This window comes from Letharia lupina, assembly GCF_014066315.1.
Source record: "Letharia lupina isolate WasteWater1 chromosome Unknown contig_7, whole genome shotgun sequence".
In the NCBI taxonomy this organism is placed as follows: Eukaryota; Fungi; Ascomycota; class Lecanoromycetes; order Lecanorales; family Parmeliaceae; genus Letharia; species Letharia lupina.
In genome coordinates this window covers 2,106,636-2,122,755 of record NW_023502976.1, presented here as the reverse complement: position 1 = coordinate 2,122,755, position 16,120 = coordinate 2,106,636, and the positions used below count along the sequence as shown (strand labels likewise).

The following is a 16,120-nucleotide window of genomic DNA, read 5'->3' as shown; positions in this document are numbered from 1 at the left end:
CGCACAAGAACCCCGTAAGCTCCAACCTCCTCCCTCTACGGCACATCCAACCCATTCAAAAACCTCTCCGCCAGCCTCTCCCCCCTCTTCTTCGCAATCACCCTCTTCCTCTCCTCCACCTCCCCCCTCCTCCTCTCCCTCCTCTCCACCCCCTCCCTCCTCCCCCTCTCCGTCTCCTCCCTCTCCCTGCCCAACGCATCCATCTCCCTCCGCCTCCCCTCCCCGTCCTTACTGAACCGATAAAACCCCACCCCCTTACTCCTCACCTCGCTCCCGGCATCATAGTGCACCTCCTCCGGCGGCGTGAGGCTGCGGTCCCGCTTCCGCGCCAGCGCCTCCATGCCCGCCGCCGCCGGGTTGAACGCCGCCGCCTGGATCGTGTCGCCGACGATCAGGCCCTCCGGCCGCGCCGGCCGCGCCCGCATGCGGCCCAGCTCTTCCTCCGCGTGCGCGGCGGCGTCGCGGCGGCGGAGCTCCCGCGACGCCGAGGCTCGCGTGCCGTGCCGGAGACGGCCGAATTCGTCTTCGTATTCCACCCTCTCCTCCCCCTCCCCCCCGTCGTCGACGCTGTCCCCGCCATCGTCGGATTCCGTCTCGTATCTCCCCGCCTCGCCCGCCTCGTCCGCCTCGGCCCACTTGCGATCGAAATCCACGAGCGCGTTTTCCTCCTTGTTCGTGCCGCCGTCGGCCGGGGGGACGTAGTCGCCGCGCTTCATGCTCGCGTACAGTCTGGCCTTGTCCTCCATTTTCCGCTTCGAACGGTGCAGCGTGGCGGCGTCGACGGCGTCGCTGGTCCGGGCGTGGGATTGCGGGCCGGAGATGTCGGCCAGGGCGCGCTTTTTGGCGCCTTTGTTGTGGGCGGTGAAGATGTCGGGTTTGGATCTGGAAGGGCGGGCGCGGCCGGGGGTAGTGGTGGTGGAGGGGGAGGGGAGGGCGAGGAGGGAGGAGAGGGCTGAGGTGAAGGCGGCGTTGGAGGAGGGTGTGGGTTTGGTGGGTTTGGAGGTTCGGGGGCGGGGGAGGCCGTAGAGGTTGGGGTTAGATGTCATGGTTGAAAGGTGAGAATGGGATGGTGTTGTGAGGATGAATGAGGGTGGTGGTGAGTGGTTGTCGTTGACGTTGTGGTTGTTCTTGCGCCGGGTAGCTCGGGTGAAAAGGTCTACAAAATTTTCCAGCTGGATTTGATCTCATCTCATACAATTCTTCTTTTCAGAAAGTACAGATGTTCTAAATGCATCCGCAATTACGTTTGATTGAGAAGTCGGTTCTGAATCATGCTACTGGGCTAATGTGAACAGCTAGAGATGGCGTTTCACAGCCCAGAGAAAAAACTTCTTCTTCTTCTCTGACAATACGTTGTATCCGCCTGCCCGGTCACTCAATCTGTGTCCAAGTAAAGTGTGAAGATGACACGATTCAAGTCACCTCTGCCCAGATGCATCAAACTTGGTAATGTGAAGAACTTCTCTGTATATATCATTTTCACGCCGGCTGGATAGTATGTCCGGAGTGCAGGTCGAAATCTGGTGCAGAATAGGGGGTATCTTCGAGCAAGCTATCCAGCGAGCCAGACGGCGTGGTAGATTTCGATACACCCTCCCCCAGCTGGTCGTCCTAGGTGGGCATGAGGCGTGAGGCATGCTTACATATGCCATGGCAGTCAGAACAAGGCAGGTGAATTTGTCTCGCAAGCCTCTCCCTGAAAATCTGGTCGTTTCTGCGGCCAACGCTCGTGCGTCTTTAGCAGTTGCGTTCATATGTTATGGATGCTTTTTCGTTCGAATGCTCGAACTGGCAGGCCTTTTGTATGTTTCACTTCCCTCATTCCTAGACACATTCTTCTCATGTCAGATTCTGATTCACTTCATAACTTGATAACCTAAGCATTTGATTCTCACCTCGGCTAGTATGTGCAAAAAGAATGGTCCTAGCCCTGGTGAACAGTTCGCAGTGAATATCTATTCCCACAAAGATACTGTGCTTAGCAAGGATGGCACCGCTGCAGACTGATATGACATGCATAGAGTGGGCAAGAAGCAGGGATTACGCGTGAGAAAATGCTCTTGAGTAGGTTTGCTAGGTGTCAGATGATTGCTAAAGTGAAAGAGCGTAATTTTCGATACATTTCGATTCTAGGATGCACGGCAGTTCTCATGTGCACATGGGAAGCGGTTTTACTGTATATCGCTGTTGGAATGGAAAACCGGTTGACTCACGATTGATGTTTTAGTGCAGGGCCAGCTCATATGGACTGATGAACGGCGGTCTTGCCGGCTCAGTCTGGATGCATGTCGTCTCAGTGCTCGGCTTCGGAACCGCTGTGTTGTCGATGGCGGTGTTGGCCTTTGTGTAGGATCTCTCCAGACCATTGTCGTGGTCCATTGCTGACACTTTGTATGGCTCCGACATCGGGTGGGCAATACCATTGGGTTTCTACATTCGTGCCTTCAAGTGCTCAAAGGATCCTGAGCTTCATAATTGGTAAGTAGAGCCCAGACGAGGCCTGAAATGCTGGACATCTCTCACAAAATTGCGTGTTAGGCTGGCTTTGTGTGCTCGGATGGCAAGTCAGTATCGCCCGTGGCGGATACCTCGTCGCGGTCCAAATGCCGGGCATAATGATCCTCAACGACCCTAGCTACGTCTTCGAGAGATGGCACGGGACTCCTCATCATTGCAGTTGCCATCGTTGCCATCTCATTCAACACCTTTTTCGCGAAGAGATTGCCCTTGATTGAGGGATTGATGGTGGTCATCCACGTTTGTGGCTTCTTTGCCATCCTCATCCCACTCTGGGTCCTTGCTCCCAAGAAGATACCTGGAAGACTCGTATTCACCGAGTTCCAAAACAATGGTGGCTGGCCCTGCTTGGGGCTCTCTTGTCTGATTGAAATCACTGGTCTAGTGTACTCACTGACTGAACCTAATTCGGCCATGCATATGTGTAAGGCTTCAGAGCCAAGGCGTAGCAAACTGTGGCTGCTGACTCCATGGGAGCGGAAGAGATCAGAGATGCCTCGCCGGTGCTTCCCCTAGGAATGATGTGGGCAGTCTTGCTCATGCCAAGGGTCAAACCAGGCTGGGACATCCTCCTCAACGCCATCTCCGTCTCTTTCGTCTTAACCTGCCTACTCTCCCTCTTGAACATCGGCGGCTCAGTCGCCTTCAACGCCAGTTTTTCTTTCACCGTGGCAGCCTTCCTCTCCTCCTACATCACATACAATTCCTACGTCATACTCAAACGTTGGGGAGGCGAAGCTCTCCGAAGCCCGTCGGTGGAGCTTGGAAGGTGGGGAGCTCCGCTTAGTGTCGTTGCTATACTCTACCTCAGCTTGGCATAGTTTTTACATTATGGCCGCTATATATGACTGTCGCTGCCGAGATTTAATTGGAGTGTTGCAATCTATGGAGCCATGGCTGTTTTTGCGTTGAGTCATTTTTAGGTGCATGGCAGACGTGTTTATGATGGCCCAGCGATAAGGTTAGAGAAGACCTCGGAACAACATCTTACAGAAGTACTTATAAAAAGGCTCGAGTGAAGCTGAGAAGTCTATGAAGCCTTTGAAGACCGTCGTATTAATCCGTTTATCATCCGACGAGAACTCAATCTTGGATTCCATTAGCGATAAGGCTGCTGGCGAGAGTGGCAGCCAGATGCGTTATCTAGCATATTGATTATGCAGGAGGACAGCCCGGCTTACCATATCCAGCTGATTGGGTACCGGCGCGCGTAATCCTTCAAGTTTTGCAGGAAAGGGGCTGTCGGTCCCAATGAATTTATACATAAAACCGGGTACCGATCCAGCCTTGCTGACGCCGCAGTCTTGTCTGACACGCTCCAATGTGACCTCAGCTGAAAATGCAATCTCAGCTGAGGACACACCCATTGCATTTGCCTTTGTTGACCCCTTGCCAACTTCCGGTCTTTTTGATCCTGAGCTTAGAGCCATGGCAGGGCGTTATTTACCTGTTGCTTTAATATTGTTGCACCTACACAATATCATCCCCGTCTCCGCCACAACATCCGTCCGCTTTTACACCGATTCCTCCTGCAAGACGCTTTACGCCACGGTGTACACACACACCGATCTGGCAAATGGCCATTGTGGGCAATTTCCCACATTCATCAATAGCGCCAGTTCGAGCACCATTGACAATGGCTGCTCCGGTATCTACCACGCTCGCTTCTTTGAAGCTGCTTCCAACCAAGACGGAATGTACTGATTATGATTCCTTTCAGTCACGATCTATACGGATTACTGCAACAGCAACGCTACACTGGTACCTCTGGAAAGTTGTACGAGCAGAAGCATTAGCACCTTCAGTGTGGACTGTCCTCAGCTCAACGGCACAAGCGATACCGGCTACATCACGAGCTGGGGAACCTCTGTGCCCTCCACCACTTCACCATCTACATCCTCTGTACCCGTACCTCCGACTTCGTCCTCGCAGCAAACTCTTGCAACGGACATACCATCTACATCCTTCGTACCGGAATCGCAGGCTCCAACCTCGCAGCCAAATCCTGCAACGGGTATACCCCGTCCTACCCAATCTTCCTCCACCACTTTTCCACCCTCACCCTCATCCTCACAAGGTCAAAAAGGAAGCGGTAACGATGGCGGACTGAGCGGTCCTTCGACCATCGCCATCGGTGTGGTCTTGCCCGGCGTCGGTGTCATTGTCGCGATCATCATCGGAATAGTGGGCTTCAAAAGGCACAGAAGAGCACCGCGAGCGCTGCCGACTAGGCGTTGGAGTACCTAGCCGATGTAAACGGCAGGCGTTCCAGGGTTGCGAAGAGGCCTTGGTAATTGGATGTTGACGGACGAGGGAGTATGAACATGCATAAGTCGGCCAAAGCGTGCCGGATGGATCAAGCACCAGGATTGGAGAAATTAGATGAGGGTTGGTAGATAAGATATCAGAGGGTTTTATGGGAAAGGGGTAGCAGGATCAAGGACGGTGTCAAGGGTTTGGGCGTTGGGGGCGCAAGGACGGAGCGGAACGCGGTATGGTAACGGCGTTGCCGACATTTGATGGTTACAAAAAAGTTATAGGACTTCGTTTCGCGATTCCTTCCAAGTATATTTCTTGACTTTTATATAAAGTATATATATTATTTTTATAATTACTATAGAATTATTATAAAAAGCTATTATTAAGACTTTAGAAATATATTATATAATTTTTTAAATTTAATTAAACTAGTTTAGATATTAATTTATAAAACTTATATAAAGCTCTCTTTTAAATAAGTTCTTTTTTAATAATAATAATATTATTATTATTAGTATATACGAGTAAAGGCCTATGAATTAAATTCATAATCATTTTTTTGATCAGGGCTATCGAGTAAGTAGGTGAGCGATCTTTGGTGAGCGATCTTTGGTGAGCGATATTTGAATTCCTTGCGCTTTAATAATTATAAGACTAAATTTAAGAATTCTTTTTCTCTTCAAAAGCCCACATTTCGTTTTATAATTTAAAAAAAAATCGCAAAATTTTAATAGAAAATAAAAAAGTTATTCTAAAATCAAATAATGTATACCTATTTTTTAATCAGGGCTGTCCGACTACATTTTTTTGATGGTTGCGGACGCTAGTTTATTTACCCGCGATGACTCAGCCGGTCTAACCAAAGAGCGTAGTGACCCTGAATTTATGATTGGCTGCACATACAAATTCAAGGTTTTCAAGCTCAGCCCTATCTTATTCTATTATATATACTAATTTATATATAAAAGAATAAGATAAGACTAAGCTAGAAAATCTTAAATTTATATATATAGCTAATTATAAATTTAATAGATTTACGCTTTTTAACTAGATATCGCGGGTAAATAAATTAACGTTCGTAATTATTAAAATATTCTTTCGCTACTTTTAATCATCTAATAACTTTATAATTTTCTATTGAAATCTGTTAATTTTTTTTTTAAAATATAGCCCGCAGCTTACTCGTACTATCCAGAAGTGAGCTACCTCGCTTAATAGCGCCGGGAGAGTTGACCAATCAAACTACTTAGTTCACCACGAAAATCGTAGTTTGATTGGTCAACTCTCCCGGCGCTATTAAGCGAGGTAGCTCACTTCTGGATAGTACGAGTACGCTTTTCAAAAATGGAAAAATTCTAAAATTTGATCTTATAAATTTACTGGCCGGAAAGATATGGTATAGTATGGGATATTGATCTGTCATACCATACTCTGATAAGGTATGGGATATTAACATTTGTATTCTATCATATCTAGTACGGTATAGGAAATTTTGAATCCAACCGAACGCAAACAGAGAAAAAGTGCAAACCATGACCTACTCAAGCCAACCAAATAACAAGGGGTGGCAGTGATGCTCCAATCCTCATGCCAACCACCCATCGATCGAATCCAACAGCTCACAACGATCCCACCAATCATAACCGCACCTGCACCCGCGCCGCTGCCCGTGCACACCATCTCCTCTCCTCCCTCCCACTGAGCCCCCACCCCGCTTCCCGGCCATTCCAAATTCCCGTAGCCCATCGCCCATCTCATACCTACCCTATTCCCGGACCAGGGTCGTTAATCTCCCCCGTCCGTCATGCCTACATATCTACATATACAGCGTATTCACACCCAACGAACGAACCATCTACCTACACACGCACGCACGTACGCATACTTCTGTTCCCCTCGAGGCGTAGCGAAATCGTAGCGAAAGGGACCCTGACGCTCGCTAAAAGTAAACCGAAGGGAAGGGCAAGGAAGGTAGATGTTCTGTTCCAGGTCGGTACTGAATGAGTAACAAAAATTTCAGGCTTGAGGGAGAGCTCGTTACGATTCCGAGCGACGACTCCTCAATCGAGGGCCACGGCGACATCTCGCAAGGGACGCTCGCCGTTGGTATCCACGCATTGCGGGAAAAGGCTCGGCAAGATCCTCTCCGATCGGATCCGGGCCGAGCTGCCGATGCTCATCGGAGACATGGAAGGGAAGATCAACGACGGTCGTGGCACGTTAGTCCGACTCGGCCCCGATCGAGACGGCTGGGATCAACAGCGACTGTTCCTATTGCAGATCAGTCCGGCGTTCCAAACGATCTTCAAGGCCGCGCCCGACGGTGTTGACGGGCACAACTGCTTCGGCGAGTCACACGGCTAATCTTACACCATGTGACTTCGGGCTCTGATTCGGAATCCGAATGCGTGCTTCGAGGACAGCGACGTCGTATCGTGGGAGGAAACACCAGCTCTGCCGATCCAGCGACGAACATAATGGTAGTATCAAGAGCAGACTTTATTGACGTAATCAGGGATATCACCAGAGGTTGGGAAATGCCAGGAACGTTCAGCCCCCTCACTGTTGGCAATCTCTTCGGTCACAAATCGCAGCCTCAGTTGCAACCAGCTCGGCAACACTTGAAACCCGTCTCGCAAGCTGCGCGATCCTCTCTAGATCTCCTAAAACTCCCACTCGGCCGACCGAACCGACCACCGAAGCCCTCCTTGACCACTCCCATAGATCGAAAGCTCAAGGACACGATACAAAACCTCGATGAGATCTTGACGCCGTACAAGACCGGCCACCCGATCACCTACAACACAATCACCGCTTCACCGAGGACGATTCGGCAAGTGAGAAAAAAGGCGCCCCGAAGCAGAGATGGCCCGCGAGCGGAGGAGATATCTCGGCGACACAGAGGACGCTAGCGCCGTGGACGACGTCGGCGTTATAAAAGAAGGCGAGAACGCCCGGTCTCCTGTCCGCACTCGGTTCGAGCACCGAAGCCGACATGGACCGATACGCCTGCTCAGAGAATCTCGGGTATAGGGAAGCCTGTTACAAGATAGGAACTCCTCATCTGATACCTGAACAGCGGACTGGTAATCAGCCCAAGTTACGATGAAATCCATCATCGACAACTTTTCAATTCACCCAATTGAACGCTGCCTCACTGCCGGCACCAGTGCCCCACTCCCACCATCGCATTCCGTTCCGCAGACAGGCCCCAAGCTCGTCCGCGTGCTAGCATCGAATCTCACACAAAAACCCCATCCCTGCGAGAGCAGACGGGGGCGGAAAAAGGGTCGTCTCGGAAGCACGATCGACCATCCGCAGGGACCGCAAGTCTTCGAGCGCGCCTTCCATTCAAAGCCCCGGAGCCCACATGTGTCGATCTCGCGTTCCGATCAAATAGGGCAAACCCAAGCCCGCTTCGTCGGTTCCCGGAGAGGGCCTGATGCCGACGACGTTGAGGCTTTGTCCGACGCGGAGCGAATGTACGGGTGGGCTGTACAGAACTGTCGAAGGGCGATTGCAGACACTGAAGTATTACTTCAGGAGACGGAAGGAAATGCTTCTTTCTGCCAGACCACCCGAGCCAAATTACGCTATCCACAGCGTTAGAGATAGTCCCGCCATCCGACGATGTGGAGCTTCCCGATGGCTCCTATGCGCTTGAGTCGGCTCTTTCGTTCTCCTTCGATATCCCATCGACGCCCGTCTCCTATTCTGCAGGAGGGTCTAGCTGCCTGGTCCCGAGAGAGAAGAAGTCGAAGGAAGACCGGAGGGGATGGGGGGATTGGTACCGTGAGTGTAGCTGTACAGAATCTAGAATGCAACGGGACCATTGGCTGCGATGGTGAGATGAGGTACATGACGAAGTGGTGGACATTGGGGGATGTAGAAGCATTCGAACCCGCGCTGTCAATATGTAGCAGGAACCGAACGCATGTATGCAGCGAGCTATCGTACTAGTGTACAGGCCGGTGTCACAGTGCTTGGAGGAGCAGGACAAGGAGTATTGTGGTTTCAATACCGAGACATTCAGTTGGATGATGATGGCAATGGCGCCGAGCGGAAGTGCGGACTGGAGACTCTGGTAGTCTGAGCCAGGGGCTTGCCCTACTCCTTCAACGCTAGCGAGAGAGAGCGGAGAGGGACCTCAGGATAACGTTGTTTCTAGTTCTTTTGATTGCTCGAGGCAGAACCCGAGTCTTCACGTGTCTGGAGATCAGAGAACCTTTCCAAGCTTCAGTCATTTAGGAGGTAGTGCGGGCTAGAGACACTGGTGGTCGGAGCCAGTGGCTTTGGTCCTTCAATGCTGGCGAGTAAGAGCCGAGAGTGATCTCAGGATATCATTATTTTTTATGCTTTTGATTGCTCGAGATTGCTCTAAGCAGCGCCTTGACCAAAGGTTAAATAGATCCAGTGTTCTCAACGCTTGGAGAGCTTTCTCCATGTCTCTCAACGGTCTGGTGATATCTCGCCTGTGCTTTTCGGTACCCCATCTTCGGCCGAGGGAAGCACCTAATCGCAAGAGACGTTGTTAAGGCTGGGCTGGCTGCCACGTAGGCGTAAGGATTTAGTGGGAAATGGCAGCTCGATTGAACGCTTGCGGTCGGTCAAGGCCTCGAATATCCTACCCCTGCTCTATTCAGTCGTGATTTTGCGGACACCTGTCAAACAACACCTGCGATATCTGGAAGGAGTACTGGATCAGCTGAGGGGGTAAAAGCAACATGCCGGACGGACACACCATTCAGGGCTTTTTCTTCGACGTGTCATTCCACGCCACGAACCGGCTGTCCGTCCTAGCATCCCAGAGATCCGCCGAGCGGATCATGTGACTCTCTGTATCAGTCAGCCACATATCTCAACAATCCCATTCAATTTCATATGCACCTTCGGCAGTAATATCCACCGTCTCATCATCCTCCGAATTAGCGGCCGCCTCATCACGCACACCACCATCCAACCCCCTCCCCTTCAACCCCGCCTTGTCATTCTCATCCCCCACAACGAACCCGCTCGAAGGCCCACTGATGCTAAACGTCCTCCTCCTACCATTCGGTCTTTCTTTCAAGCTCGGCGCGCGAGGCCGTCCTCTACCGCGAGCCCGGCCGCCGAAGTAGGGGATTTCGTAGGCGACGGCGCGGATGATGTAGAGGAGCACGTCGTAGATGAGGAAGAGGGCCCAGGGGCCGATGGTCATGATGCCGAGGAGGAGCTGTGTGTGAGGGTGGTTGTCAGCGAGGATGTCATGGCCGGACGGGGGGCAGTCGGGTGTGCTTACGAAGAAGCGGATGATCCATGTTTCGATGACGGTCAGATTGGCGGGGAGGATGGAGAACCACGACATAGAGAGCCGAGCAGACGAGGTGTTTGAATCTGATAGGTGCAGCAGAGCTTTTGGCGGAGTCTATAGCATGGCTTTCGTCAAGTGCTGGCAGGTCCGCTGAGAAGTAGGTTTCCAACAAGCGGTGGAAGTCGTTGATTTCTTGGAGTTTGATTGAAATCGTCGATAGTCAATTGGCAAGCACTTTGCACTATGAATCAACGTTCGGCGGCGACACGAAAGATCTTTGGGCATTGAAGTAAGGATGCTGTGAATTGTTTGTTTGAATGTTTCAAAAAGTCAGAGAGTGGTCAAAGTACACCAGAGGATAGAGTACCGTTCGTCGCATTAGTCAGCCAATCACATCACGCCAAGCGTCAGACAATGATAAGATACCATAGATTACGGTAAGCCCTAATACTACTTCGTTTCTCCGCCGCTAGATGGCAACGCAGACACTCTCAGTGCAAGCCTCTTCGTACCCTGGCTATACGAGTAGGGCTGATCCACCGAGATGGTTGCGCGACCCTATTCGTATTTCCTATCTACTCTCCTCTTTCTCCTTCAGCGAGTGCAAAGTCCTAATTGATTACAAACCAATCCCAAGCCACTCAGACACGTGCTTCGTTTCCTCCAATGAGTGAAGACGACTACAAAGTCGATGCAGCCAGCCGGCCGTCCGACATTCACCTCGGATCCTCTCCACGACCCACACCAACAAATTTTGCTGAAGGAATCTGGGTAGGAAGGTTCGGACAGCCATCGTCAAAACCCTTACACACGGCCGACAGAAAGAAAGTTGCGGTAGAGAGAATGATCGAAGTGAGATTCGGCAGCCTTGGGTGCTTGCCAAGCCTTTTCTTTTCGTCCTGCAGAGGGTTTTCGGCCCCATATCCTTCAAGCCGACGTCCCGCGGCCTATCAGTCAGTGCACAGAGACGATTGGATGGCGAGGGGGCTGCGTGGGAAGACCGTTTCTGGTCCGATCTCACCTTCTCTACACTTTCCTCCGAGGGCTTCGAGTCTCGACCACGTTAAGGATGCAGGCTCTTACGAAAACCACATGTTGTAGAATTCTGGAGCTATGCCTCCTAAATACTTGCATGCTCAAGCTCGTCCACCAGAGTGAATTTTGGCGAGGTTTATTGATCTTGGCAAGATCTGGGGTTGGTTCGTCCCCCGGGGCTTGGCACTCAGCTTCCCTCCCTGTCAGCATTGCCACTTTTTCCCCTTGCAAGTTTTTCTCTCGGTATTCTCAAGCGTAAAAGTTCCATACGTGTTGCAGGCTTATTCGACTTCAGTCTATACAACTATCCCTTCGTATTCAAATCTGTACAGCAGTCTATCCATAAGTATATTCAACTACCACCGTACGCCGGCTAGCAACGAGATCCACCTATACGTAGTGCCGGCTACGAACCCTCTAACAAAGATTCCTATGCCTTCGGAAGTCTGCTCTGTACCTGTTTAGTAGCTGCTACGCGTTAATTGGATCCCGACTCGTTAGCTGTAATAGGCGTAAATTTACGATCCGACACGTTAGAGGAGCTAAGAGATCTTAAAGAAGCGTATATTTATATATAGATATACGATCGAATTCTTTAATTACGATAACGATTAACTACGTATAAGCGAAAATCGAATAATAAGACGCGTTAGATCGAGGGTTAACGCGTCTCTCTCGAAGAATTCGATATTATCGATATAACGACGAGCCCTACCTCTCTCGGTCGAATAATATCTTCCTTCCTCGCTAATCGATAACTCTTCTCTAAATATTATAAATACCCGACTTCGGCTATAGATAAGTCGGCTCGTTTATAAGAATTATATAAAGGTTTTTTACAAAAAAGAGACCAGATAAGAGAGCTAAATCTAATATACTTAAAAAATACCCTCTTAATAACAAAGTCAGCGAGTAATAAGTAATAATTATATACCTCTCAGCTAACTATCGACGTGCGAATAGACCTCGATTAAATCTCATATCCCTACGAGAATCAAAGCGAGCTCTCGACTTCGATTTAACAAATATCACTATTCTCTCTCTTACGTGACGATATACAATAAAATACTAGATATCTAAGAATACATAGATCAGAGAGACTAGAGCTCGGCCCGGAGAAATAAGAAAAAAGCTTTAAGGTACATTGTAGAGTGTAATAATATCTGATTACAATGAAGGCTTTAAAATTCCCAACATAATATACATAGCCGTGGTTCTACAAGACCACGATTATCTGCCATACCTCAAATGAGATACGAATACCGGACATGGCCGTAAGGCCGAGTGGGTAAAAACGGTTACACTCTGGGCTACGCCTTTCAATGGGAAGGGGTACGAACAGAGGCATGGCCCTCCGATGTAGGAATTACACACACACACACACACACCACCGTACGCCTCTTTTTACGCTATTGAAGACTGCAGCCGCAACATTCGCCGGGTTCCTTCCTTCACTCTTCTGGAGCGTCCTGCCCCAAACACCATCTCCCTAACATCGATTCTCCATACGCTTTCTCCTCAACTCTCACATTCCATCAAAACCAGTCATCCCACCCAAAACCGCGCCTACCACCCTTCCAGCTGAGCCATGCGGACCCGAAATCCCCCAACATGCGTCAGGGTCAATTGGTGAGCTAGTGGTGGAGTACCTAACCCCTCCGCAGGTTTCCGCCGAAAATTTCTACCCCTCAGAGTGGAGATCTCATTTTTGCGAACCGTTCCGCTATGTAGTCCCGCTCTAAACGTCGGAAGGCGGTACGTATCTCGGGCGCCTTCTCTTCCGCTCGAGTCCCGAGGCCAGCGATCAGGGTTGAACTCTTCTGCATCAGAACCCTGATAACAGTGCGAACGATGCAACCCCCTTGGACAGAGTATGACATCGGTAGCATTAGGAATGTGCTGACCGCACACTGTAGCCGCGACCACAGACCGGCGGAAAGACCAGCTGAATGGGGCATATCTCAAAACCCGGTTCACGATAGGAGCCAGTACGACAAATGCAAGCAAGCAGCGGCGCGTGGCTGACATCAGGCTCGGCGGGTGGTGTCCGATATGTATGCGTGAGGACCGCCAAAATTCGGGGCTCGCGCCAGGATGAGGAAGAAGATGGAGGAGGCGATGGTGTAGACTGGCAAGTAAAGGAGCAGAGAGGCACATCCTGCGTTAATCGATACTAGGAAAAAGCTATTCTCGACGAGATCATCGTCTTACCGTTACCGATGATGCAGATGGCGGGATCGACTCTATCGATACGTGGTGTGCAGTCCGCTAGTTGTGATGTCGCTAGCATCTTTCAGACAGAAGCGGTTGAATTGACGTGATGAGCGTTCAACTTGTTTGCGTCATCTTTTGTTATTCTGTCCTTCTGAGGTGGCTGCATTTGAAGACAGTCATTGATGCTAAACAAATCATAGCTCCCAACGTGTCCACAGGCGTGGCCCATTCAAACCTCAAGCACAAGCTTCACCCCGCTGACTCCCTTCTTCAGCTCATCCAACCCCTTGTCGATCCCCTCCAAGCCTCCCCCAACCACCTGGACCTTCGGACTCGGCACAAACTCCCCCTTCTCCAATTTTTCCTTCAACCAAACCCCAAGTACAAAGTGGAAGTGCTCCGTCCTCTCCTTCTCATCCCCCGGAGCCGCGACGAACTTCACCTCCACACCCTCTACCTTGGGCGTGTCCTCCGACGGAGGAACCGCCGTCGCCAGCTTCGCCGTCCCCTCCCCCTTCAACTCCTTCAAGATGTCCAAACACGACTTCACCTGACCGGCGGCATCGAACCCCGACTGGATCGTGACCCCGTCCGCTTTGGCCGCCTTGACGATATTCTCCACTACATTTTCGCTCCTATAGTCAAAAACCTTGCTCGCTCCCAAACCTTTCAGATACTCATGATGCTTCTCGCTCGCGGTAACATAAACACTGAACCCCATGGACTTCGCAACCTGCACCGCCGCACTGCCAATACTGCTCGCACCACCCCAGATCAGCATCCCCTTCCTATCCTCGGCCGAGTACGCCGTATCACGCGGCACCCCGATAGAGTACCAGCCCGACCACGCCGTCACGACGCCCATGGGGAGCAAACTCGCCTCGTTGAAGCCGATCCTCGCCGGCAGCGGAACCACGTTCGCCGCGGGGACCAGCACGCGCGTCTGAAAGGCGCCGTAGTCCGGGAGGCCCTTTGTGAAGAAACACGGGGCGAAGGCGGCGACGCGGGCGCCCGGTTCGGGCGCGTCGGACGGCACGGAGGCGCCGGCGGAGAGGACGGTGCCCGCGATGTCGGAGCCCAGGACCGTGGGGTAGTGGTCCAGGGGTGGGAAGCCTTTGTCGCGTTGGTAGTAGTCGATTGGGTTGAGCGCGATGGATTTGACTTCGATGAGGAGGTCGTGGGGACCTGGGGTCGGGGTGGGGCGGTCTTTGACTTGGAAGGCTCCGGCGGCTTTCGTGGGGAGGATGGCGGCGAGGTGGTGGGTTGAGGTGGTGGAGGACATGATGAGTGAAGGGGGAGGTTGCTTGGGGTTTCGTCTTTCCGATCGGAGAGCTGACTTGGGAAGATGAAATGGAGAAAGCAGGGTTGAGTGTGAGCGAGTGCAGTACAGACAGACTTGGAATTGTAGAGTTACTATCAGTGCATGAGCTGATGTCAAATCATAAGGTAGAGATGGGATTCATATATCCCCTTCGGAGTTGACAAAGTTCCGAACTCCTAGCTCCGCATCACGTGAGAAGCTGAAGACGTCACAAAATGCTGTCTTGATAATCACTAAAGGACTTTAGTCCCATTGGATTAATAATACTTTACTGCGTGCTTTAGTATGGGGATAGTCTCTCTCAAAACCGCCAAAGAGACAGCCTGAAATCGAAAATTCGTGTGTTAAAAGACGCCGTGGTGGGCATTTGGGGTTTGGATAATTTGATGCTTAAGATGCCATCTCACGAGCATCTTCCTTCGCCGAGAGCCCATCAGGCAGGTAACAAGACATCGTAACCGGGTCTTGCGTATTCAGATTGCGGACCTGATGAGGGTTGACCTCTCCACCGACGGCACAGTAACAGGATTGTTGCAATAGCTGCCCAAGAAGTTGACTGCCTGCTGAACCGGTCGACGGCTGATAGCAGGACTGAACTCTTGAGGAAGGGTCACAGGACTCCTCTGCAGCAGGGAATAAAACACGATGATTCGTCTTTTCATTTACGTACTAGTACATGAGCGTTCAGGGTTTGGGAGATACAGCCTTCGAACGGAATAGTAGGGGGGTTGCAAACCTGCCGTCTGATGCTCTCACTACAGCCTTCCCAGCTAAAGACCCGCTGCCGCCATGCTCCCCCCCCCCATATCGATCATCCCCGGACGGCAACGACCCGGTACGGTACCCGTGGACCAACCATCCTCTCCATCACAACACCCAGCCGACCCGTCCTCCAACAACGGAATCCGAACAACAGCAACGCCGTCCCCGCGGCCAAATCTCCATGTCTACGCGACCATAATCTCCACGCTCACAGAAGACCTCAAGCATGTATGCCTCGGCTAGTAAAATCACGACAGTGGCTCGTATCAACGTCAATCGATCTAAACCATGCACCGTCCCAACACCAAAGTGCAGACACCTCTTCATCCCAGCTTCCCCCACCCACCCACTACAGCGACGCCATTCCCATTGCCATTCCCATCTCCCAACTGCAGGCAGATCAAGATATGTTCTAAACCCACTGCTCAACATCAGACCAACCCATCATCCCTTTCCTCACCCCGTACAAACAAAACGACGGACGTGAAACCGTGCTCAATCCCAAAGCTGCGCTATCCTGGGGCTATTTCCCCCCCCGGCCCAATTCGACACTCCATCCGCTACCCCCAGAAAAGAAAAAAAGGCGCGGGGAGGGGGGGGGCGCTAATCCAGCACCCCCTCACACATCCCCATCTCCATCTCCATCTCCATCTCCATCTCCATCTCCATCCCCATCGCCTCCGCCCCATTCTCCATCTCCATTCTCCATCTCCATCTCCAGC

At 51.3% G+C, this 16,120-nt stretch overlaps 7 protein-coding genes across 7 annotated transcripts; 3 read left to right on the top strand and 4 right to left on the bottom strand.

Moving 5' to 3' along the window:
- Positions 1 to 35: 35 nt before the first annotated feature.
- HO133_009867 (uncharacterized protein) lies at positions 36 to 1,046 on the bottom strand (the record flags this gene model as incomplete). Its single annotated transcript, XM_037300726.1, has 2 exons — positions 36 to 227; positions 267 to 1,046. 2 exons carry the CDS (start codon positions 1,044 to 1,046, stop codon positions 36 to 38), a joined length of 972 nt encoding a protein of 323 aa, XP_037154574.1.
- Positions 1,047 to 2,223: 1,177 nt separating this feature from the next.
- On the bottom strand, positions 2,224 to 3,947 carry HO133_009866 (uncharacterized protein; the record flags this gene model as incomplete). The annotated part of the gene is made up of 4 exons (XM_037300725.1): positions 2,224 to 2,430; positions 2,589 to 2,880; positions 2,985 to 3,205; positions 3,699 to 3,947. 4 exons carry the CDS (start codon positions 3,945 to 3,947, stop codon positions 2,224 to 2,226), a joined length of 969 nt encoding a protein of 322 aa, XP_037154573.1.
- Positions 3,948 to 4,153: 206 nt separating this feature from the next.
- HO133_009865 (uncharacterized protein) lies at positions 4,154 to 4,764 on the top strand (the record flags this gene model as incomplete). The annotated part of the gene is made up of 2 exons (XM_037300724.1): positions 4,154 to 4,214; positions 4,238 to 4,764. 2 exons carry the CDS (start codon positions 4,154 to 4,156, stop codon positions 4,762 to 4,764), a joined length of 588 nt encoding a protein of 195 aa, XP_037154572.1.
- Positions 4,765 to 6,580: 1,816 nt separating this feature from the next.
- Positions 6,581 to 7,140, top strand: HO133_009864 (uncharacterized protein; the record flags this gene model as incomplete). Its single annotated transcript, XM_037300723.1, has 2 exons — positions 6,581 to 6,605; positions 6,797 to 7,140. The coding sequence occupies 2 exons, from the start codon at positions 6,581 to 6,583 to the stop codon at positions 7,138 to 7,140; spliced, it is 369 nt and encodes a 122-aa protein (XP_037154571.1).
- A 113-nt stretch (positions 7,141 to 7,253) lies between these two features.
- HO133_009863 (uncharacterized protein) lies at positions 7,254 to 8,385 on the top strand (the record flags this gene model as incomplete). Its single annotated transcript, XM_037300722.1, has 2 exons — positions 7,254 to 7,613; positions 7,981 to 8,385. The coding sequence occupies 2 exons, from the start codon at positions 7,254 to 7,256 to the stop codon at positions 8,383 to 8,385; spliced, it is 765 nt and encodes a 254-aa protein (XP_037154570.1).
- A 1,135-nt stretch (positions 8,386 to 9,520) lies between these two features.
- Positions 9,521 to 10,120, bottom strand: HO133_009862 (uncharacterized protein; the record flags this gene model as incomplete). The annotated part of the gene is made up of 3 exons (XM_037300721.1): positions 9,521 to 9,612; positions 9,664 to 9,988; positions 10,055 to 10,120. The coding sequence occupies 3 exons, from the start codon at positions 10,118 to 10,120 to the stop codon at positions 9,521 to 9,523; spliced, it is 483 nt and encodes a 160-aa protein (XP_037154569.1).
- A 3,424-nt stretch (positions 10,121 to 13,544) lies between these two features.
- Positions 13,545 to 14,597, bottom strand: HO133_009861 (uncharacterized protein; the record flags this gene model as incomplete). The annotated part of the gene is made up of 1 exon (XM_037300720.1): positions 13,545 to 14,597. The coding sequence occupies one exon, from the start codon at positions 14,595 to 14,597 to the stop codon at positions 13,545 to 13,547; it is 1,053 nt and encodes a 350-aa protein (XP_037154568.1).
- Between the last annotated feature and the right edge of the window lie 1,523 nt (positions 14,598 to 16,120).